At 36.5% G+C, this 23,475-nt stretch overlaps 4 protein-coding genes across 4 annotated transcripts; 2 read left to right on the top strand and 2 right to left on the bottom strand.

Moving 5' to 3' along the window:
• Positions 1-1,501: 1,501 nt before the first annotated feature.
• On the bottom strand, positions 1,502-2,753 carry LOC149382652 (uncharacterized). Its single transcript, XM_089600865.1, has 7 exons — positions 2,697-2,753; positions 2,544-2,591; positions 2,408-2,454; positions 2,268-2,334; positions 2,137-2,180; positions 1,995-2,052; positions 1,502-1,895 (listed from the first exon to the last, which is right to left on the bottom strand). Exons 1-7 carry the CDS (start codon positions 2,751-2,753, stop codon positions 1,845-1,847), a joined length of 372 nt encoding a protein of 123 aa, XP_089456991.1. The 3' UTR covers positions 1,502-1,844.
• Positions 2,754-3,455: 702 nt separating this feature from the next.
• On the top strand, positions 3,456-7,116 carry LOC149382651 (MIF4G domain-containing protein / MA3 domain-containing protein). Its single transcript, XM_089630628.1, has 7 exons — positions 3,456-4,442; positions 4,534-4,723; positions 5,169-5,272; positions 5,366-5,468; positions 5,554-5,861; positions 5,952-6,257; positions 6,357-7,116. The coding sequence occupies exons 1-7, from the start codon at positions 3,684-3,686 to the stop codon at positions 6,684-6,686; spliced, it is 2,100 nt and encodes a 699-aa protein (XP_089486754.1). The 5' UTR covers positions 3,456-3,683; the 3' UTR covers positions 6,687-7,116.
• Positions 7,117-11,443: 4,327 nt separating this feature from the next.
• LOC149382650 (uncharacterized) lies at positions 11,444-15,564 on the top strand. Its single transcript, XM_089630832.1, has 10 exons — positions 11,444-12,176; positions 12,257-12,459; positions 12,636-12,833; positions 12,928-12,999; positions 13,086-13,181; positions 13,264-13,343; positions 13,426-13,501; positions 13,781-14,291; positions 14,386-14,475; positions 14,563-15,564. Exons 1-10 carry the CDS (start codon positions 11,645-11,647, stop codon positions 15,300-15,302), a joined length of 2,598 nt encoding a protein of 865 aa, XP_089486958.1. The 5' UTR covers positions 11,444-11,644; the 3' UTR covers positions 15,303-15,564.
• A 2,471-nt stretch (positions 15,565-18,035) lies between these two features.
• LOC149382649 (uncharacterized) lies at positions 18,036-19,485 on the bottom strand. Its single transcript, XM_089600921.1, has one exon. It carries the CDS (start codon positions 19,402-19,404, stop codon positions 18,274-18,276), a length of 1,131 nt encoding a protein of 376 aa, XP_089457047.1. The 5' UTR covers positions 19,405-19,485; the 3' UTR covers positions 18,036-18,273.
• Positions 19,486-23,475: the final 3,990 nt, after the last annotated feature.

Here is a 23,475-nt window from a genome sequence, read left to right as displayed (position 1 = left end):
TAACAAAAACGATACTAAAACAACACGTAAAGAAAACGACACATAACAAAAACAATACTTAAAGAAAACGACACGTAATAAAAACGACATGTAAAGAAAACGACACGTAACAAAAAGGCACGTAAAGAAAATGACACATAACAAAAATGACACGTAAAGAAAACGACATAAACAAAAACGACACATAAGAAAAACGACAACACATCTGAATACAAACACAGCTGAGAACAAAACGACACATTTTTAAAAAAACGACACGTCTAACAAACGACACAATAAATCACAATCCAACAATCAATTCTTCTTCTCTCTTCTCAAATTCTGAAGCAGATTTGTATCGCAGCCAAAATTACACAGTAAATCACAATCTAACTATCGGTACTATATCGAACCCAGAGAGCCCTAAATTACCTAGGGCATAATATATCCAAACCAAGCTGGATCGATTTCGAGCTACAGCTATGGAACAATAGTAATCCGCAGGGAAGCTCGACAAAGAAAATCAATATTGGAATTTGGTTCTATATATCTCGATTAGCGGTCGAAAGCAAATAACAAATAGCGAACATACCTTAATACGCGAGAGAATAATGGAGAGTGAGTTTCAGACAATTCACAGAGAGAGAGAGACTTCTCGGAGGAGACTCTGATTTCAAGCGCTGAAAGGAAAAGAGAAAATTGCAACGACACCGACTCGGTTTTACACAGATCGTTTACCTTGTCTTGTTGCTCTTTCCCTCTTCCCTACTTAGATTAACGGTTCTGATGATCTTGAGTCATAGTAAAAATACTAATTAATAAGTACATAATATATTAGATGAGATTATGGGATTTCATTCATTACATCACTTTCTTTCATGACGCTCACAAACAATTTAATTAAATAATATGTTTTCGTCTCTGCCTGCTAATAATGTAGTATTAATAACACTTATATTCACCAAAGTAAAATGCCATTAGAAATAAACATATAAGGTAAAAAAAAAAAAGAGTTCACATATAATTCAAAATAACTTTTTTTTGGGGGTCTAATTGACATTATTAAACGAAACAACGATACAGAATAAAAGTTACAAGAAGGTTATCGAACTACATGTAACCTGTCGAATAAATCAAATACCACATTTTATTTTAGATTTAAGATCTGTTCCAACCAGTTCCAACATGTTTTTTCTTCTTTATTAAAGTGGCTTGTAAATGAAAAGAAAGATAAAATAAAGTATCCGATCAAAATGTGACATCTTAACCCATTTTCTATCAACATTTCGATTGATACTTTATCGATATGAATAAGAACAATAATGAAATTATGACATCTTAATCCATTATCTATTAACATCACCGATATGAAAAAGAACAGTTAGTAGTTTATGACACACAAGGAAGAAGACGAGTACATCATTAAGAAAAAAAACTATAAAAACCAAAGTACGACTGATATTAAAATACACGAAAAAATTATCTGACACCATCCTATTTTCATTAAATGGGAAATAAACAAGATTAAGTTGAAGAATAAATTACTGATCCTTTGTAAGACCAAGCTATCAATTGCAAGTTCTCAACATTCATCCCATTTCCACAAGCTTCGAGAAACATAGCTAACGCTATCATAACTTACTTGTATGAATTTGGAGTGTCAAACAAAGTAAAGAACTAGAAGCACAAAAGGTCTATACAATTTCTCATTCGACTATATCATCTTTTGCGGAAACCGTGCTTTGTCAAGAGCCAAAAAGTTCATTTTTCTTTCTTCACGCTTAAGCAAAGTAGTGAGCTTAAACCTAGCCAATGGTTATGCGGTTCATATGCTAACATCTTAACAATCGAACCAAATGGTCATGTTACCAGACACGATTCTCGAGCACTGATGCGACGATACCCTTCAGCGTCTCCTGCGAAACACACTCACAAAATAAACTATATAATATATATAACAATAATAATAAAAAATTGAGCAATTTCATCACATTAATTGATGAAGAAAGTAGTACCGAAGAATGGTCTTTGAGGCCTAGAGAGAGGACCAAGTTCTTTGTGGCACCAGAGACACTGCAACGAGAACCAATAGATATATAGCCAACAAAAATGCTCTGATCTGAAATCTTCAATCTCAAAATCAACATGGTGGTTTACCTAATGTGCTCGATTAGCTGGCGAGCACAAGCCACAAGCATCGGCTGCCATAAAACAACAGGCAAAACATTGTTTTGTTTATATTCACAGTTTCAAATAAATAAATATATCATAAAAAATTAGTACAAAACCTCGTCTCGTTTTCCGAAAATAACAGACACATCGAACGTAGGCTGAGTCAACACTCCTTCGTCTTTCCTGGAATAAAAATATCAGCGTCCCTAAGAATTAAAACCATGTTTCAGCGCGTTTTGATGATCGAATTACAGACCTTGCGTATAGTATTGTGCCCATAGTCTCAACCTGCGTTGCAATAACCTGATAATAAAGGAATTTTGAGTAATTGAAATCGGCTAGCCAATCCACATGATTAAACTATCCATACCCAGATAAGATGAGCAAATTACCATATAATGATCATCGTAACTGCAAATTACAATATCTGTCTTGTTCCCCTACAAAGATAACAAATTTATTTCACAGTCTCACAAAAAAAAAACACATGTAATGAAACCATGAAAGGCATGGAATGATTAATTAAGGCATAGAAGAAAATGTACCTTGATCTCCAAAGAGAGATTTTTGTGAGCCACCATAAATGTGAGAGAGGTGTCCATAACTCCAACTAGTAGTGTTATAGGCCAAAGGTCTTAAAGAACACAAGAGACTAAAGTCACTAAACCAAAGATGACCTGTAAGGAATCAAATCAGTTATTCCAGCTATATCGATTCACGAAATCAAAACAGAAGCTTCAGAGGGGGTGTTTCTTTGTATATGGGACAAACGCGGAGATCCTTTTATTCCTCACTTCCTTAGCCGCTAATTCAATACGTGTCTCGGCTCTGCTTACTGTTGTGATCGGTTCAGCCGATTTTCCAATATTGCTAGACTCGCAAACGAGACTCGACAAAGAGGGTTTTTCAGATGGCTCATTTGGAGTGGTCTGGGTGACAAAATGTGTCGAATCGGCTCCGCTTCCACTTCTCGGGATCGATTCAGCCGGTTTATCACTGGAACCAAGACTAACCGGATAAGACTAAGATGTTCCCAAATTACAATCAAGACTTGATATTTCTCTTCATTTTCATTGAAGCAGATGCGTATAAGAAAAACGACACGACACATCAAGAAAACGACACATCTTTGAAAAAACGACACGTCTAACAAACGACATATGAGCAACAAAACGACATAGCTGAGGTAAAAACGACACATCTGAGGAAAAAACGACACATCTATCTTTTATTATTATTATTGGGCCTTTTCATTTATCGGGCTTTATTCATTTTAGACTTAACCTAATATCTAATCAGATGGTGTCCATTTTCAAAGCTGTTGCTTCACCATCTCCCTCGTTCACTTCAGCACAGCCTCGTCGTGGAGCTCTCTTCTTCTCCATCTCATTCGTTCTTCTTCTCTCAGTCTTATTCTTTTAAAAATTCTCTGTAAAAGAGCAAGAAGAAAACAAAATACCAGGCAAGCTAGGGTTCCTTCGCCTAGGGTTTCTCTTGTCCGACTCCTTAGCCTCTTCGAAATTGGTCTGATAATGGACGGTGAGGATCGAGAAATCGCCGTCGAAGACAGAGGCCGGTGGGGGAGGAACGACGATGGCGACGGAGACGAGAGGAAAACCGGGAGGGACACGCGAGAAGGAGAGAGGTCTCGTCATCACGATCGAAGCGTCCGAAGATCTGAGGATTCCCATAGAGATAGGGATCGGTACTCGCGGCGGCGCCGGTCGGAGGACAGAGATGACGACCGGGAGGACCGACGGAGGTCTGACCGGAAAAGAGACAGGAGAGACGACGAGAAGGAGAGGAGATACGGAAGAGAAGACCACGGCGGCGATGCGAGAGATCCGAGAGCTAAGGAAGTCAAGGAACGCCGCGAAGATGCCAAGCTCGCCGTGAATCCGACACCGAGCATTGAATTGGGGAAGAGCGGAGGGGTTTACATTCCTCCGTTCAAGCTGGCGAGGATGATGAAGGACGTGGAAGACAAGAGCAGCGTCGAGTACCAGAGGCTGACCTGGGACGCTCTTCGGAAGAGCATAAACGGTTTGGTCAACAAGGTCAACGCCACGAATATAAAGAACATAATCCCCGAGCTCTTCTCGGAGAATCTGATCCGTGGAAGAGGTCTGTTTTGCCGGTCGTGTATGAAGTCTCAGATGGCCTCGCCGGGGTTCACCGACGTCTTTGCTGCCCTGGTCTCTGTGGTAAACACCAAGTTCCCCGAGGTCGGCGAGCTTCTTCTGAGGAGGATAGTCTTGCAGCTCAAGCGAGCCTATAAGCGTAATGACAAGGTGAGTTCTTTATCTCCATTGTTGTCTTGTGACGATGAATTTGATAATTTTTTTTGGATGATATATGTATATCTGGTATCTTGCTTGGCAGCCACAATTACTAGCTGCTGTGAAGTTCATAGCTCATCTGGTGAACCAGCAAGTGGCTCACGAGATCATAGCCCTGGAATTGCTGACCGTCCTGCTCGAGAACCCCACAGACGACAGTGTCGAAGTTGCTGTGGGATTCGTGACCGAATGCGGGTCCATTATGCAGGACCTTTCCCCTAATGGGCTTCGCGGTGCGTTCTCTTTCTTCGAATTCTTTGCTTCTGTTTAATCGATTCTTTGATATTATTTCTGTCTCGTGATATGAAACTATTTGGTTTGCCTCACTCAAAAACACTACTAAAAAAGCATGATCAGCTTCATAAATCACTATATATGTATATATACACACAATCTTGGACAAACACATACCTGCAATTACTGTCCATGTGGAGCGCTCTCTCCACCTGGTCTTCGTCATCGTCCGGCTCCTCAACCGGTGAATTTTCCGGCGGAAATTATCCACCAAGTACGGAGCTGCGAGGTCGGAGGCAGAGCTAAAGAAGACAGAGAATCCATTAGATAGTTAGGGGTCAAATGTAGAGTAGTTAGACTACTGATTTTGTAAAGACTAACATATAATTATTAATGTGCTTTCTTCTTATGTTTTTAGTTAAATATATTATGATGGGCTTGCAGGAATCTTTGAGCGCTTCCGTGGGATTCTACACGAAGGAGAAATTGACAAAAGAGTTCAGTTTTTGATTGAAGGCTTGTTTGCGATAAGAAAGGCAAAGTTTCAGGTAGATTATGTCGTTCTCTTTTTGCATTCAGAATGTGTTGCAAAAAGTATGAATCTGTCAAGTGCACTTGTTTTTTGATACATGGATTCATAGGGATACCCTGCCGTTCGTCCCGAACTGGACCTCGTGGAGCAAGAAGATCAACTGACACATGAGATTTCTCTCCAAGAGGAGATAGATTCAGAAATTACCCTTGGTATGTCTTAAGCGCTGACTTCTTTGCTCCTTTTTCACTGGCTAATCACCGTTCTCTGACTCGTATCGCTCTTTGCCCTGTTCAGATCTGTTCAAGGCTGATCCCAATTTCCTCGAGAACGAAAAGCGTTACGAAGATGTGCGCAAGAATATTCTCGGAGAGGAATCCGGAGACGAACAAGGCTCCGACGCAGCTTCAGACGGCGAGGAAGATGATGATGACGAGGACGAAGAGTCTGAAGAAGATCACGATGACGAGATGGACATAAGGGACGAGACCGAGACGAATCTTGTTAATCTTCGGAGGACCATATATTTGACTATCATGTCCAGTGTCGACTTTGAGGAGGCTGGCCACAAGCTCCTCAAAATTAAACTAGAGCCGGGACAAGAAGTAAGAATATAACTCCTCAAGATTTCATCTTCTATTTTTCTTCCCTGATGTTGGCAATTTTCCGATAATCTTGTGATGTTGTTTCTGTAGATGGAGCTGTGTGTAATGCTCTTGGAGTGTTGCAGCCAAGAAAGAACGTACCTCCGATACTATGGACTTTTGGGTCAACGCTTCTGTATGATCAACAAAATTCACCAGGAGAATTTCGAGAAGTGCTTTGTCCAGCAATATTCCATGATTCATCGGCTCGAAACCAACAAGCTACGAAACGTGGCAAAATTCTTTGCCCACCTTCTCGGCACGTTTGCGCTGCCGTGGCATGTTCTCTCCTATATCCGTTTGACCGAGGAAGATACCACTTCTTCGTCCAGAATCTTCATCAAGATTCTGTTCCAGGTAAAGAAGTTTGGCTCTGTTAGAGTTTTGATTATGTGATAAGTAGGTTTTGAGATCACTGGTTATTTAGCTTCATTTTTCTTCTTCTTGTCTCTGCAGGAGCTATCGGAGCATCTTGGGATACGTTTGTTGAACGAGCGGCTCAGCGATCCGACGATGCAAGACTCGTTTGACTCGATCTTTCCAAAGGACAACCCAAAGAACACGCGGTTCGCAATCAACTTTTTTACGTCCATCGGGCTCGGCGGGATAACAGAGAACTTGCGAGAGTATCTGAAAAACATGCCGAGACTGATCATGCAGCAACAGAAGCCCGTGTCGGAGTCGGAATCGGGATCGGGCGACGATTCAGAGAGCTCGTCGTCGTCGAGTTCAGAATCCGAATCGTCAGACTCCGAGAGGGATAAAAAGCGAAAGCGCAGGAGATAAAAATCGATCTGTTTATGATTTCCATAACTTGTAAAATCTTTAGGTCTTGTTGTTGTGTTTGATGAGATGGTAAAATCTGTACAATTTTGAGTGGATCTGATTATTCTATTAGTTTGTGTTTTGGACAACAAATGCTGGTTTTTGTTTTTGATATATGAAGGGTTGATAGAGCAAGGTGTGCGTGTTCAAGTTCAGAAATCAGACAGAGCTTGCACTATCGGCAAAAGCATGAGCCAAGAAATCAGACAGAGCTTGCACTATCGGCAACGCGTAAGCCAAGAAATCAGAGAGAGCTAGTCTTATTACGGTTCCGCGAATCGGGTTCCAAGCTTGCTGCGACACTTATTACGAAGCTACTTGTTTCTTCACTAATTCATGAGAATGAGGATATTTTCTTTGCATTTTCTGCTTAACCTAATATTCTTTATGATATCGTTGACGGCTCCATTTTTATAATTGTGTAACAAGCAAGTGATCCGTTTGACACAAACGGTCGTCGAATTGTTATTTTGGAAAAGCCACACAAATTAAAATTTAAAGAAGCAAAACTTGGATTATTTAATTGATTGTTGAGGGATGCATTCTGTGGACATGTAGCCAAACCGAAAAATCTACCAAATAAATTTTTCAGGGAAGTTAAAGACAAATAAAATCTCTCTTTCCATGTGACAATCACAACGAACCTTAGTCTCGCCATTTAAATAATACATCACCAAGTTCTAGCTCCTATTTTATTCTATGAAAGACACATAGTGCTAAACCTTAATTTAGGGTAGATATAAAATTGGGCCCCGGTATGTCCGGGTCTGGAAGCGCCCAGGCCCATCAGTGAAGAGGCTCGGGTCAGCCCAGCTTGAAACTTAGAAACCATAAGGCCCAACTCAGGTACTGCTCTCAAGTCCCGGGTCTATGCTAGGCCTCTTCGGAACCATTTTATAAGGGATTTTGTTATTATTTTGGGGTTTTAAATGATGAAAATTTGACAAATTCTAATAAAAATGACATTTGATTAGTAACAAGTCCCCAAATTTAAAAAAAAATAAAATTAAATTGTCATTTAACCCGGGTCATGGACTTATGTGGGCCTCGAATGGGCTTCTGTTTGGTGACTAATAGTTTTGGATCGGGCCCAATAGTTGGGCCTAAATCAGAGGCCCAGCTCTTTTCAAAAAAGGGTCCAAGCCTGCCCAAACCGGAAATAGGCGCTGAGTCATCTTAAATTTGAACTACCAACTCCCATTTTATAAATAGCGTTTTCAAGTTTGTTCACACACTTCCTATGATTTTTCGTTACGTTTAAGACAACTGTATTCCTCCATAATTGTGACAATTGCAGTGCCTAAAAGGGACGGTTTGGTAGAGTAGGAAACGCTCAAAATAGATCTATCACATGCTGAATGATTGAATCACAAAACTAATTTTGCCCAATATCTAGTATATTTGGAAATAGCAATGTGCTTTTGAGGGGATATTTAAGTTTCCCAATAATTGCCTGTGATAAGATAACCATATTGGATATATGCATATATACGGATGTTAGAAGTCCAAATTTAATATATTCAATCATAAATTGGAAGGTCTCTTTTATGTAGAATCATAATTCTCCAACTACAAATCGTGTACTCCATGCTACACCTACACCCAATTTTAAAATAACTCAACCCTACAGCCATTATGTGACCACCATGCATTCCATTTTTTTTTCCTTGTTGGCGAGTGAGTATATGGTTCAAACTTTATGAGCTTATAATGGCCCTAACTTAAAATTAAACGTCTAAAAAATAGCAAAATAATGACCACCCTCTTATTTTTTAAAAAGAGATACTTGTATGTATTTTTTTTATTTTTTTTTTATATTTACCAAGATATTTATCAATCTCTTACGTTCCGAAGCAAATATGATGTGGGAGTGGAATTTTATGTCCAACGTTAACTTTCAAGGCCTAGATATGAAAACGACAAATGAGTTTTGGTTTCTCCACCTATTATAAATCGTTGGTACTTTGTGCAAGTAGATACTGTTTTGTTTGAGACAAACCAAGCCAAGTCTAGAAGCGAGAGCAAGTGTTTATTTTACTTGTGATCTTTCTTCAAATGATGGTCAAGTTAGCGTGTATACACACTATATTTACAAATAAATAAATCAATTAATTAGAAAAATAGTCAACTTAAACGTTTGACATTGATAAATAACTAACGTTTGATAAATCTTATGATTTAGCAATTACCTTTTATTTACAATCGCAGTTTTACAAGAATACTCATACATATCATTTCCGTCCAAACGTTGACTATTTAAATGAATTTAATAAATCGCACATCTTAACACGATTAAGTCAACTAAATAATTAATTTTTAAATTTAAACACATAACACATAATTAATCGTAAGTATATAACCATAAAGATGACGTGACATTCTTGGTTTGCCTTTTCATTGAAATAAATAATGAGATATCTACGTCAATTTACACGTGTAAATACTTGGACGTGGTTATATACTTAAAAAATTACGAAAGTTAACTATATAACAATGTAAAGTTGCAAATATGACTATATATCTAATGGACCATATTTTTATCCACTTTGTGAGTTTTTTCATGCCAAGAGGGAATATAGTTTTGAAGATACATTATTATTGCAAATTAAATTAAATGTATTTTTTTCAAACTTAAATTAAATTAAATGTTGTCACATATAAGCCCTACTCTTTAAATGATGCCCAAAAAAAAAACTGCTCACCACCATGTTCTCTTATTGTGAATTAAAGTAAACGTTGCTTTATACATCAAAATTTGTTTGGTAAACGTCAATTCAACCAATGCTTGATTATATACTCAGGGAGTAATATAGCTTAAAGATTTTCAATTTCATTACTTCTTCGAAAAAGAAGTCATTATCCGTAAAGTCAATGCTATAATACTTAATTAAAAATTCGCACCCCATCGCGTGCCATTCCCTATTTATCTATTAAATCAAATTCAATGAAAAGCTGTATTAGTCATTGCCCACAATTGTTTCGTAATTTCGTTACTCAAGATGAAGAGTGATCAACCAAACTCTTTTTTTTTTTTTTATTATTTAACCAATAAAGAAGAATATAATCTAGAATATTATGTGAAAACTTTCACGTTTGTCAAAAGCAATAAGTACAAAATAATAAAATAAAAAGAGAAGAAAGACCGGCAAGAATATTCAGGACAAAGTGATGGATTTTATATTTGTACTTTACGACATTTATGAGTCGAGAAATTTTATTTTGTTGACCTAAAAATAGAGAAATATCAAGATTACACTGTAAAATATTTAAAATTATATTTTTTGTTATCCAAATTCAAACAAAAATACCATTTCAAATGATCTTAAATATTTGAATTTCATCGTAAACAGCTATGATTTCATCGGATTTCATCTTACATCATCGTATTTCATCGAGAAAAAAATATCAAATTCAAAATTATCTCAACTTTTTCAAAACCGATTCAAATTATCTAATAATCACTCTAATCATTATTAAAATTATTTTACAACATTTCAAACACTAATAAAGATGAAAACTTACTTTTTTTTTGGTCCTTTTGAGCTTCTGAATCTTAAATCCGAAAGAAACAAATACCATTTTGAGTGGAAATGAGGGAGAGAGTGAAAGAGAAAAAAAAATGGGCTGAAATAGTATTTTTATCCGATTTAAAGTGAAAAGTTCAATTTTAGATATTTTACAACTATAGAGTCCAATCTTCACATTTTTCCACTTTTTAGGTCACAAAATAATATTTCTCTATGAGTTTTTAAAGTTGTTCAATATTTTTTTTTCGTGATCTCAAGCACAAGACTCTACGCTTCATATTTCGTCTACAAATTAATTTGATTCACACAAACTTACTAATCTACTTTAAGATTATATATTCAACAATTTTTTTTTAATTAAAGCTAATGAATATTATCAAAATGTAAAGTTGTGAAAATGTCAAGGTGCTCTAATAAAAAAAGAAAAAATTGTTCAAAATAATCATTTGTAACTTATTTATTAGTAAAATAGTCAAAATTTAAACTTTTTAATAAACTAGCTAAATTTAGATTTTAAAAAAAAAATTTGACTGTTAAGATTAAATTTTTTGAAGATTATTATAATTAATTTATCACTTAAAAAAATTACTCTTGGGATAAAAAAAAATTGAAACCAGATTAATGCACATTTTGGCTATTTCACTAAATTAAGACAAATTTTAACTGTTTTACAAATTCATAACTTTAAATTAGTTATTTTGTTACATAAAAAAAAAAAAAAAAAAAAAAAAACCATGAATTCGCAAAACCAGGGTGATGGAAAACGCGTGTTTAGCACTTTACATGTGAGCACTTTATAAATACACACGGATTGATTAAAAAAAAAAGTATATAAAATATGAATTGCGAGAACGGTTTCGAAAATTAAGCTACGAAAGACTATTATTTCACAGTCTGGCATGGTAAAACTCAACCCAAGTTCCTGATTATTATCTTAATCACCATCCATATCTTCCTAATATGTTCCTTCTCACTCTTTCTAACGAAGATACAAAAAAATATCAGATCTTATTGATAAAAACAAATCTTATCAGAAAAAGATTAGATACTAAAAAAAAAAAAATAGAAGTTATTAGTAATATAAATAATACATTTTTTTACATTATTATTCACTACTCACTTTCCTAAAAAATCCATTCTTTACTCTCAGCCTTTCACGAGATGGTCTCAAACTCAAACAGAAACTTTTTGGTTGTATATATAGATACACACTCATTGATAGAGTCACATGTATAACTACTATTTTACCATTGTTGGCTCTTTCCTATGCTCTGTCCTTTCTCACGCTAAAACCAAATCTTTTGTTTCGAGACACTCCCTAAAACATGAGCTTTTCTCGTTCTTCATAATTCAGATTCATCTGGTCCTATTCGTTCTGGGTTTCGGAAAAAGATGAAGACTTTAGTGTTTTTAGCTCTTCTTGTGGGGTATCTGCGAAATGGGTTTGTTGTTGAGTGCAAAGAGTGTACGAACGTTCCAACACAGCTTTCGTCACACAGTCTCAGATACGAGCTTTTGAAGTCAAAGAACGAAAGTTGGAGAACAGAGATGTTCTCTCACTATCACTTGACTCCCACGGACGACTCGGCGTGGACGAGCCTGCTTCCGAGGAAGCTTCTCAGCCAAGAAAGCCGAGACGACGAGGATTTCGAGTGGTCGATGATGTACCGGAAGATGAAACACTCTGGAGGGATCACTGACGACAGTCCCGGGAATTTCCTGAGGGAAATCTCATTGCACGACGTGAGATTGGCATCAGATTCGATCCACGGAAGAGCACAGCAAACGAACCTCGAGTACTTGTTGCTGTTGGACTCCGATAGCCTCGTCTGGAGCTTTAGAAAGACCGCCGGTTTATCCACGCCGGGGAAACCGTACGGCGGCTGGGAAGACCCGAACACCGAGCTCCGCGGCCATTTCGTAGGTCAGTCACGCTTCGGGTATTTCATTAGTCTTTTTTTTTTTTTTTTTTGTGCAAAGAAATAATTAGGACATGTGTTTCAGGGCATTATTTGAGCGCATCGGCGCAAATGTGGGCGAGCACTCACAATGAAACCGTGAGAGCGAAGATGTCGGAAATTGTGTCGGCTTTGTCGGCGTGTCAAGACAAAATGGGGACCGGATATCTCTCTGCATTCCCGTCCGAGCTCTTCGACCGTTTCGAGGCCATAAAACCCGTGTGGGCCCCGTATTACACCATCCACAAGGTACACCTTATGTGATGTTAGTTTTTTAAATTTTTTTATCGAGTTTATAGAATTTTCGTAAATTTTTTCGGTACTATATGTAAGGAAAATAACTGTTTATAGTTTGAAAAAAAAAAGAAGAGTATTATCGTAATGAAATCATAATTTTTTTTTTTTTTTTGGTTCGTGTTTGAAAGGTGTTGGCGGGGCTTTTGGACCAATACACATTGGCGGGGAACGAGAAGGCGTTGAAAATGATGACGTGGATGGTCGATTACTTTTACAAGAGAGTGCAGAGCGTGATCGTGAAGCACACGGTCGAAAGGCATTACTTGTCGCTCAACGAGGAGACCGGAGGTATGAACGACGTGCTCTACAAACTCTATCGGATCACGGTAATTGCCTCTTCGTTTCGTTCTATTCTTCTTCTAATCAATTGATCGATCGATCGATCTGAGACGCGTGTTTTGTCGATGATATGATCGTCAGGCTGACCCGAAGCATCTCTTGTTGGCTCATCTCTTTGACAAGCCCTGCTTCCTCGGGTTGCTTGCTGTTCAGGTAACCAACCTAACTTATCAATAGTTTTAATTTTATTTTTTGTTTGATTTTTTTCATGAATAGATTATTTTTCTGTGTGCTTATAGGCCGATGACATATCCGGTTTTCACTCCAACACACACATCCCGATCGTGATCGGCGCTCAAATGCGCTATGAAGTCACCGGCGACCAACTTTATAAGGTAAGTAATAACACACAAGTCCATTTTTTGAGGAAACTTGAATGGCTTTTAAAATATCATTTGTGTGTTATGAATTTTCAAGGATATTGGGAAGTTCTTCATGGAAACGGTGAACTCATCTCACAGCTATGCGACAGGAGGAACATCAGTTGGCGAATTCTGGTACTTAAATTCTTAGTCTCTTCGCGATATTTTCTTTTACATATTTTTGTATTGATTTGATCGTCTTTTAAACCCTTTTCAGGGCAGACCCAAAGAGAATGGCAAACCATTTCCAGACCGAGAACGAAGAGTCTTGCACCACTTACAACATGCTCAAGGTACTTCATGTTTAGGATTTGAGCTCTGAATCCGACCTAACCAGAAAACAATAAAATAAACGAAGAACACATAACACAATGTACAATTCTCTCCTTCGCTCTACAAAGTAAAGCACAACAATATAGATCGACCATCGTGAATTCTTGTTGTAAAGTCTTCATAGTATCGGCGATGAATTAGGCTCAACAACTCAAAACTTCAAAGTTCAAACCCAAGCTTTGAATGTTTTGCAATCGAAAAATCTCTTGACCTCTTTAACAGAGTGATTTTTTTCGCAGGTGTCTCGGCACTTATTCAGGTGGACGAAAGAAGCCTCGTACGCGGATTATTACGAGCGTGCTCTGACGAACGGCGTTCTCAGCATCCAGAGAGGCACGGAACCGGGTGTGATGATCTACATGCTTCCGATGGGCCGAGGGGTCTCGAAGGCCAAGAGCTACCACGGCTGGGGAACCAAGTTCGACTCTTTCTGGTGCTGCTACGGAACGGGAATCGAGTCCTTCTCAAAGCTCGGAAACTCCATTTACTTTGAAGAGAAAGGAGAGACTCCCGGGCTGTACGTCATTCAGTACATATCGAGCTCGCTCGCTTGGAAGCTCGGAGGCCTTGGGCTGAGCCAGAGAGTCGACCCCGTCAACTCGTGGGACCAAAACCTTCGAGTCACTCTCAGAGTTTCTTCGGTAACGGGAAAGAGACTTTTGGCATTGAATTTGCGTGTTCCGAGCTGGACTCGATCCATCGGCGCAAGAGCAAAGTTGAACGGCAAAGATCTGTCTCTCCCGCCTCCAGGTTGAGACAAAAATCACAGTTTTGAGTTTTAATTACGACTCTCTTGCAAACCGAACTTACATGACTTTTTTTTTTTTTTCCTCTTTTGATGCAGGCAATTTTCTGTCTATCACGAGGAATTGGAGCCCCGGTGATGAACTAACTCTCCATTTCCCGATGGGTCTTAGAACAGAACCTATCAAAGGTGAGTTTTTCTTTTTTTCTTTTCCGAACGCGGTTTTTTGTTTCGGAAATTAACTTTTTTCACCAATGGTTATTGTCAATGCGTCAGATGATCGGCCTGAATACGGTTCGATCAAGGCGATTCTGTACGGTCCTTATCTACTTGCAGGTCATACGAACGGTGATTGGGACATCGAAGCTGGATCGTCGGATTGGATAACTCCGGTACCTTCCAAACATAACAACCTGTTATTCACTCTCAGCCAATCCCAAGGAGATTCGATCTACGCGGTGTCGAACACAAACCAGTCGCTCACGATGCAAAAACTCCCTGAGCCCGGGACGGACTCGTCTCTCCAAGCCACGTTCAGGCTCGTCCTAACCAACTCGTCTTCCTCGCCAGACCCGTCTTTCGTTGAAGACATTATCGGCAAACCAGTCGCGTTCGAGCCTATGGACTTTCCCGGGACGGCCGTGGCTCACAGAGGCCAAGGAAACGACCTCGTTGTGGTGGTCGCCGATCACTCTTTCTCTTCCACTTCTTCGACCGTGTTTCTGGTTTCTCGGGGATTGGATCAGAGGAACGACACGGTGTCGTTGGAGTCGCAGAGCAAGAGAGGTTGCTTCGTGTACAATCCGAGCGGTGGAGCGTTGAAACTGAGCTGCGATATCGGTTCTTCATCAGATGATTCAGTGAAAAAGGCGGCGAGTTTCGTGATGCACAGAGGAATGAGTAAATATCATCCTATGAGCTTCGTGGCTAAAGGCTCGTCCAGGAATTTCCTTCTCTCTCCGTTGTTCAGCTTCATTGACGAGTCTTACACAGTTTACTTCAATATTGGGACTTGAAACAGAAAAAAAGATTGATAACTCAGAAGAATAAGTAGCTATCTCACAGTACAGATACTTCTGATATAATAAATTTGAATGCATTATTCAACGTAGTATTTGTCCAGTATTGATCTTTTGATGTATATTTGTTTGACCAGAACAGAATTGAGTCTATGTCTTAGACGACATGTAGTTTTTAAATAGTCCTTTCCTCTTCTTCTAAACAAATGAAAAATAACAGTTAAAATAAAAAGCCAATACTTGGACTAACCTTTGAATATATGTATCAATTGTTTGATAGAAATAAATAAAAAATAATCATGATTGGAGACATATATTGATTATTGAATAATTGATGATGGTGGAGAAAGACATGTCACGTGATAACATTGCTATAATACAATGTCTTGTTGCATAGTCCACACAGCACGGTCCCAATTGTAAGAAGTAAGAACTACATTATTATTATTGTTAAAAATTACTGCCGTAAGACTTGAAAGTTGAATCCAGTACTGTACCAATTCGTCACACTTAGATAAATGGAAAAATATACATAGTAGCTTTGAAACTAATTGATAACTAAATAGTTAAATTTTTAAATTTTTTGTAAAATAGTTAATGTTATGTTGTAAATAAAATTGGCACATTCTGATTATAATTTTTGACCATCTGTATAAACAATTTATTATTTTCATAAAATGGAATTATAAGATAAAAAAAAATGGATTATTGAAACATGATATTAAACACCCTGATTAATTAATGATATCATTCCTCTCTTTTTTTTGTGCTGTCTACGTCACTACGTGTATAAAAAGTAAAAAAAACAAGCTTTTTTATAAGTCAAATGTGTCCCAAGTTTTCCCTTAAAAGTTAAAAATACGTCAAATACGTCCAAGGGTGTTGATATTATTGAGCCACAAAAATAAGGAAATGGTGACTACAGACGACCATAAATTTCAAAGTGTCCATTAATTAAATTAAAAAAAAAAATCGGGAAAATGGGACCGCCCCAAGCAAGTGTTCATTGAATTTCCATTTTGCTTGTTTAAATTATTTTGATGTTTTTAGTTTTTAAATATAAATATCATCGGTACACACTTCAAATGGCCCCTTCTTTGTTTTTGAGGTAGTTAAATTAGTCTAGTTGTAATCTCACACGTATTTCGATAGAGAGATTGTGAGTTCGAATTCTTTGAGTTTTTTAAATACAGAAATGTATGACCCTTTAATATTTATTCTAAATTAAGTAATTTTGGTCAATAATATCATTTACATTACTAGTATATTATATAATCTTAATTAATAGTGTCATTTAAAAAAATAACAGCTTTTATTTCCTCTTATAAATAAAATAAAAATTTAATAATATTTGCGAACCGTTTATTGTATGATTCGAAGATATTACGCCCAAAAGAAATAAATACGACATGTAGCAATATGTAATTCTTTGTTACACTTGCACTAAAATACACTTTGAATATTTATAAAAATAGGATAAGCTATTGAACTATTAGTCTAATTGTCTTATTAAAATAATTTTTTTCATTTTTTATTATTAAAGTAGTTAATTTTATGTTGTTAAAAAAATAAATGAAAAACGCTAATTAATTATTTTTGACGATTTTATATACGAAATTTATTACTTCGTTAAAAAGTTATTTAAATTTTGAAACAAAATATTAAAATACCCTAATTAATGAATGATTATCTCCCCTCTTTTTTTGAGTTTTCTACGTGTGTATAAAAACAAGTTTTTTTTTTTCCAAGTCAAATGTGTCCCACGTTTTCCCTTAAGAAGTTGAGGATAAGTCAAATACGTCCAAGGGTGTGATATTATTGAGCGGCCACAAACACAGGGAAAAGATGAGTATAGTTTAGACCAAGGATCGAAATACCGTTACCGTTCCGAGCTTTAGAATTTACTGGTAACCTCTAGTACCATAAAGGAATACCGGGGAAAGCAGGAAAAAAAAAAAAAAAAAACCGGTACCGTTGAACTTACCGTCACCGTAGAGGAATACCGTCAAATAAGCTATTGAACTATTAGTCTAATTGTCTCATTAAAATATAATTTTATGTTGTAAAAAAATAAATGACACACGCTAATTAATTATTTTTGACGATTTTATATACGAAATTTATTACTTCGTTAAAAAGTTATTGAAATTTTGAAACAAAATATTAAAATACCCTAATTAATGAACGATTATCGTTCCCCTCTTTTTTTGAGTTTTCTACGTGTGTATAAAAACAAGTTTTTTTTTTTTTCCAAGTCAAATGTGTCCCACGTTTTCCCTTAAGAAGTTGAGGATAAGTCAAATACGTCCAAAGGTGTGATATTATTGTGCGGCCACAAACACAGGGAAAAGATGATTATAGTATACTATAGACGACAATAAATTTCAAAGTGTCGTTTATTTTTTTTTTTCGGCAAAATGGGACCGTCACAAGCAAGTAGCGTTCAGTGAATTTCCAATTTGTACGTTTCAATTATTTTGATATTTTTAGTTTTTAAATATAATGCATGGTGTGGTCTGTAAACCCATCCCTATACACTTCAAAAAGCAGCTGCTTTTACGTCCTCATTATTAGTTATTCGCGTACTTCACTAAAATAAAAATGATTAATATGTGCGTACCGTTATGTGAAAGTGAAACTTGAAATGAGAAAGATGAGTAGTCTAGTCTTAATCTTATCCTTATCCCTGAAAAGGTGCAAACACCCATTTTATGGTATAATTCGAAGATATTACGCCCAAAAACAATTAATACGACATGTAGCAATGTGTAATTATTTGTTACACTTGCACTATAAAATACACTTAAAACAAGAAAAAAAAAAACATATAAATATTCACGAACACGAAGATATATTTGTTGTAAGATTTGTTTTAGTTTCTCTTCTCTTTCTCTGAAACCCGACAAAATAATTAATTAATAAAATTACTAATAATAATAATAATAAAACCATATAATAATGTAATAATTCATATCTTGCATGGCTTGAGAGGCTTCCCACATAGACAGTCGTTGTAAATAAACGACGACGCTTCAAGGTGGTCGAACGGCGATCCCACCGGAATCCGGCCGCAGAGGTGGTTATGGCTCAGATCCATGTGTCCGACAAAAGAGGCGGCGGAGAGCGTCTTCGGAATCGGGCCAGTGAGTCGATTGTGAGAAAAGTCAAGGGCCATGAAATACGACCTCGAGTCAAACTTGTCCGGAATCGCGCCTTCCAGAAGATTCCGACTCAGATTCAAATTCCCGATCGCCGACGTTATCAGACTCGCCGGAATGTTACCGGAGAGCATATTCCCGTCGAGGTTGAGAGTTCCGAGGACCGCCATGTGGCCGAGCGTCTCGGGAATGGGACCAGAGAGGCGGTTGAGGGAGAGATCGATATCCGCGAGCCGGTAGATCTGAGAAATCGACGGCGGAATCGTGCCGGAGATCATATTTCGGCTGAGAAGCGCGCGGCTGAGCATCTTGAGCTTTCCGATATCCCTCGGAATCCCGCCGGAGATCCGGTTGTTTCGGAGATCGAGGTGCATCAAGCTCGACATTCCGGTGATCGACTCCGGGATTGGGCCGGTGATTAGGTTATCGGCGACGTTTAGGACGGTCATGCGAGTGAGGCGGCCGAGTCCGGCGGGGAGGCCGCCGGAGATTCTGTTTCCGATGAGGTCGAGGATTCGGAGGAAAGGGAGAGTTGTGATGCAGCTAGGGATTTGGCCGGAGATTCCTTTCCAGTCGGCGATGGTGACGGCGGAGAGGCGGGGGAGGCGGCAGATGGCGGGGGAGATGAAGCCGGTCATGTATCCGGTGCGGTGGGCCCGCTCGAAGATCGGGTCCTCCGACTCGCCGCGGAGGTTGATGTCGGCCACGCGCCGCGTCTCTGGATCGCAGCTCACGCCGTACCACTTGTGGCAGCAATCGGTGCCGGTCCACGAGTTGAAGATTCCGAGATACGGCTCGTGCAAGGCTCTCTTGAATTCAAGGAGAGCTTGCAGGTCCGACGGAGGACACGCTTCGCCGCCGTTGATCAACGCCGTCACCGTTACGAGGATCGTTATCACCGCCGTCGCCGCGGCGTAGTTCTTCTCACTGCGCTTCCACATTTTTTTTTTAGTGTCTGTTTTGCTTTGTGTGCGTAAGTGTGTGGGATTTGAGGTTTTTAATGAGACTGGATTAATGTGTGCGACTATATATAGATTTTATAGAATATAGTATTTTGTTTTGTTTTGACGATTTTGCCCCTCTATTATGGGACGTTGGCTTCCTTGAATTTTCCCCGCTGTGTCTCGCTTGGGCCTTGGATATGTACAAGATATTACCTTTTAAGCATTTACTTTTGGACTCATTCATTTCAAGAGTGTTATATATACTCATTTTATTTATGAGAATATTGTTGTTTTTTTATTTACTTTTTTTATCTAAATTTTTGTTGAGATTATCTCAGTTCCAAGCTTTTCTCGTTGAAGTATTGCCACTAATATTTGTTTGGTTATGTACAAATTATTTTAAAGTTAGTTCAGTCAAGATTGTTAATCAATAATTTTTAGGTCCAAAATTATTCATTTTTTATTTTTGAATTTTAGTCTATAGATTTAGAACTAAAATTGATAATTTTGTCTTCTTCTCTCCTATGTTATATAGACTAGAGTACATTTTCAAAAAAAATATATATATATATAGACTAGAGTAGAGTCAAGCAAGCATGTGATAATTTCTTAGTTACATGACAGTGAATGCTTAACTATTTTTGTATTTCTAACGTTCGGATTGATCTTGGGTTAATATTTATAGGAAGACAGTTGTAAACTAGAGGGCATTTATTCAATTTTTTCTCATTAACTTCATTACATTTTCCCAGTAAGAGTAAATAATGAAATTCAATGTACTTGTGTCATCACTGCCGCAAAAAACCCCACATGCTCTTCTGTAGTTGGGTCCCACACCAACGTTTATCTTATAGCTTATTCTTATCTTCTTCTTCCTAAAAACCAGAGAGAGAGTCGAAAACGTCGGTCGTCAAAGGTGTTTCTCTCTCCTCTCTCATTTTCTGTCTTTCATTTTCTTCATCATGAGAGAGATTTCTCTCTACAGTATAGTAGTAGGGACGCTTCATAATTTCATTTACGTGCAAGTGCAACTTTTCAGGGTCCTTATTCCTAAATTACATTTCAAGCACTACAAAAATCTATGGGAATCTAATCTCTATATATTTTGCTGTATTTAATCTATTCTTTTCTGGATTACAGCCACGTGGATTACTGTTATCTTCGTCTTCAATATTTTTTGAAACACTTGTACTTTTATAAAATAAAAATAAAAATAAAAATAAAACACTTATACTTGTGCTTATTATAATTAATTATATCATTAAGTTTTTCATTTTTGGTGCTTTGCTACATTTTAACCGTTAATAGTCTACAAAGTAACAAAACATGGTAATTTGTCAGTAATAGAAAAGTGGCGGTATTACTATATCGTATACATAATGGCTATGTTTGGTTCAGCTTATTAAGCTTGATTTTAGCTTTTTCTAAAAGTTAAATCATATTAAAGTGTTTGGTAAAATTGTTTTTTCTAAAAGCTAAAAAGTGTTTTTGAATATTTTAACTAAAAAACTAAAAGCTACAATTTGTAGCTTTTAAGTTTTAGTTTTTAGTTTATCTCTCTTAACTTTTATTTTCTCTTACACTAACTTTTAATTCTAATTATCTTTATAGGCTTTTATCAAATAATTTTTTTGACGTCACCAAAATTTATAATTTATTTTTTACATTCTATAGACACCCACTTTGATATAATTTTTATATACCAAAATATATCTTACTATTATTATTAATTACATTTTATATAAATAATTATTACAAATAAATATTAATATATATTTTACCAAACACTAAATCAGCTTTTGTTAACAACTACAGCTATTTTACAATAGTTTACCAAACACTCATCTGTTTTTTAAAACAACAGTTTTTTCGTACAGCTATTTTAAAATCGCTTTTTTAAAAAGCAAAGCTATACCAAACGCAACCAATATATTATTTATATATAGTTATATACAGAAAATGTCAGATCTTACGGCTGAGGCTGATATTCTCAGACAGAAACGGTAAAGTAAGAAAAATAGTGTCTTTTCAAAAAAAAAAAAAAGTAAGAAAAATAGTGCAACGCTCTCCAAAAAAAAAAATAGTGCAACGCTTGGACGGAGTTCGAGTTTGAATATTTGTTTAATCATGAAAAACTAATAATTGAGTTTGATGATATTAAATCAATTAATTGAGTAACTAAATCAGCAAAAATTTAAATATTGCTAAATAAATTTTATAGTGACATTGTTTTTAAAGGTTAATTTTCGGTTAATTAAACAATTTTGATTTAATTTTTAATCGAAAATTTTCGGTTGAAATTAATCTTACGGTTAATTGAAATTAATTGATGCCAATACAATGCAACTTGTATGAAAAACAGCAACATAAAAAAACAGCAATAAATGATAACCGGTTAAATCGGTTAACTACAATTAATTGGATTTATTTTTTTAGGTTAACAAGTAACCTTTGATCGTGTAGTTCGGTTAACAGTTAATTGAAGGTAACCAAATTTTCAACTTTAACTGTTTAGACCTTTTAGCATTCCATTTTTGTCATTAGAGTCCGATGGTTATTTACAGTTATTAACGAATATTTATAACTATTAATGTTTTTTTTTTGTGCCTTTGTTAATAAAATCTCGTGACTTTTTATTTACAATTTACTAAATGTTAGTTTTATGGAAAGAAAAAAAAATTGAGTTTTCATACGACTATATATCATTTTTTTAATAAACATATGGATATATATCTAGAGAGCCCATATTAAATAACATATGTTATTAAAAAAAATTACATATCCATATTTGCGATTTACGTTTTGAATGTGACATTCAATGTTCTGAATCTATATTAAAAAAGGTGTTTTAACAAATAATTATAAAAAAGCGGAGAATGATATATAAATATAACATTGAAATTACTTAACGTGGTGTTAGACGGTTGTTCAACTTATTTGTTATAACTACTGGTTGAACAACTGATTGATTTTAACATGATTAATTAAATCAACTATCAATCGAAAAATAACTGAAAGAAGTAAAGAACACGAGAAATTGGTAACCATGTTCGGTGAGATACACCTACTCAGGGAGACTGATACATCCAGGGTGAAAAGCAATCCACTAACTCAAAATAGTTAAATGTACAGGAATATTAAGATTGAAAAAACTCCCCCTTCGCAAACACTTTCGTCTTTGATTTTTCTCCGATGGATTCTTGCAATCTGGGCTCCCCTCAGATCTGAAACTCCTCTCATTTTCACTCAATCTTCTCCCGAAGATTGACAAGCACGTCAATCTATGAAAACATTCTCTCACAAACTTAGTACGACAAAACACAAGTAATTGCAAGGTTTTTTGAGTTCATTATCGACGAAGATCTCCAGAGTAGAGAGACGAACACAAAGATATGACTGCGTGTAATTTGCCAAAGTGATCGCAAGAAACCCTAGGTGGATTTTATATGATGCACTTCCTAATCTCTTGCGACGGATCTTCTAAATCTGATCTTATACGTCCAATAAAATTAGAACTAAACACAATATTTAGTTTTCTTTTTTGCACAAAAGGACAAAGACATAAGTACTCCGATTTTTTAAGCAGCTTGAACAACTCTTTGAAGTTTTGACTTGAACAATTGTCACAATTTGTTTTACCAAACATAAAATTATACCACAGGGATCCAACGACATTAATTATCCTAGAGAACAGAACTCGGGGTCTTCATGATGAAGCTCAATGAATCCACTATAAATGCTTGTTGTGATAGCGTAGGACCATCAAAATTAATGAAAGGCAAAGAGAAAAAAGTTGGAGAGAAACTTAAAAATGATGAGTTGAGAATGAATGAAATCATCTCTGAGAAAGAGAGAGGTGGGATATAAGTATTTGCCTTAAAAGACTTCACATGATTGTTTTTTGTATACCATTTAGTGTAACGTACGGTGATATAATTAGTTAATAGTTAATATACAACACCATAATGTTTCGCGACGCATGTTAGAAAGTTAAGTAATGAGCATTACGTATGACCCTTCGCTTGTTCAATCGTGGATGATCCTTAATTTGCTATATACTCAAGCGCG

The sequence above is a fragment of the Urtica dioica genome, chromosome 11 (assembly GCF_054948205.1).
Source record: "Urtica dioica subsp. dioica isolate 48M chromosome 11, U.dioica_male_clone48M_v1_H2, whole genome shotgun sequence".
Taxonomy (NCBI): domain Eukaryota; kingdom Viridiplantae; phylum Streptophyta; class Magnoliopsida; order Rosales; family Urticaceae; genus Urtica; species Urtica dioica.
This window is presented reverse-complemented; position numbering and strand designations above follow the sequence as displayed.

Bases quoted from the DNA above. Each gene is read 5' to 3' on its own strand.
- LOC149382652 (XM_089600865.1), bottom strand. From the start codon at position 2,753: ATGGACACCTCTCTCACATTTATGGTGGCTCACAAAAATCTCTCTTTG. The intron at 2,455-2,543 runs GTAATTTGCTCA...CTTTATTATCAG, and splicing joins GTTACGATGATCATTATATG to GTTATTGCAACGCAGGTTGA. The intron at 2,335-2,407 runs GTCTGTAATTCG...TTTTTATTCCAG, and splicing joins GGCACAATACTATACGCAAG to GAAAGACGAAGGAGTGTTGA.
- LOC149382651 (XM_089630628.1), top strand. From the start codon at position 3,684: ATGGACGGTGAGGATCGAGAAATCGCCGTCGAAGACAGAGGCCGGTGG. The intron at 5,469-5,553 runs GTATGTCTTAAG...TGCCCTGTTCAG, and splicing joins AGATTCAGAAATTACCCTTG to ATCTGTTCAAGGCTGATCCC. The intron at 6,258-6,356 runs GTAAAGAAGTTT...TTGTCTCTGCAG, and splicing joins TCATCAAGATTCTGTTCCAG to GAGCTATCGGAGCATCTTGG.
- LOC149382650 (XM_089630832.1), top strand. From the start codon at position 11,645: ATGAAGACTTTAGTGTTTTTAGCTCTTCTTGTGGGGTATCTGCGAAAT. The intron at 12,177-12,256 runs GTCAGTCACGCT...CATGTGTTTCAG, and splicing joins GCTCCGCGGCCATTTCGTAG to GGCATTATTTGAGCGCATCG. The intron at 14,476-14,562 runs GTGAGTTTTTCT...TCAATGCGTCAG, and splicing joins TAGAACAGAACCTATCAAAG to ATGATCGGCCTGAATACGGT.
- LOC149382649 (XM_089600921.1), bottom strand. From the start codon at position 19,404: ATGTGGAAGCGCAGTGAGAAGAACTACGCCGCGGCGACGGCGGTGATA.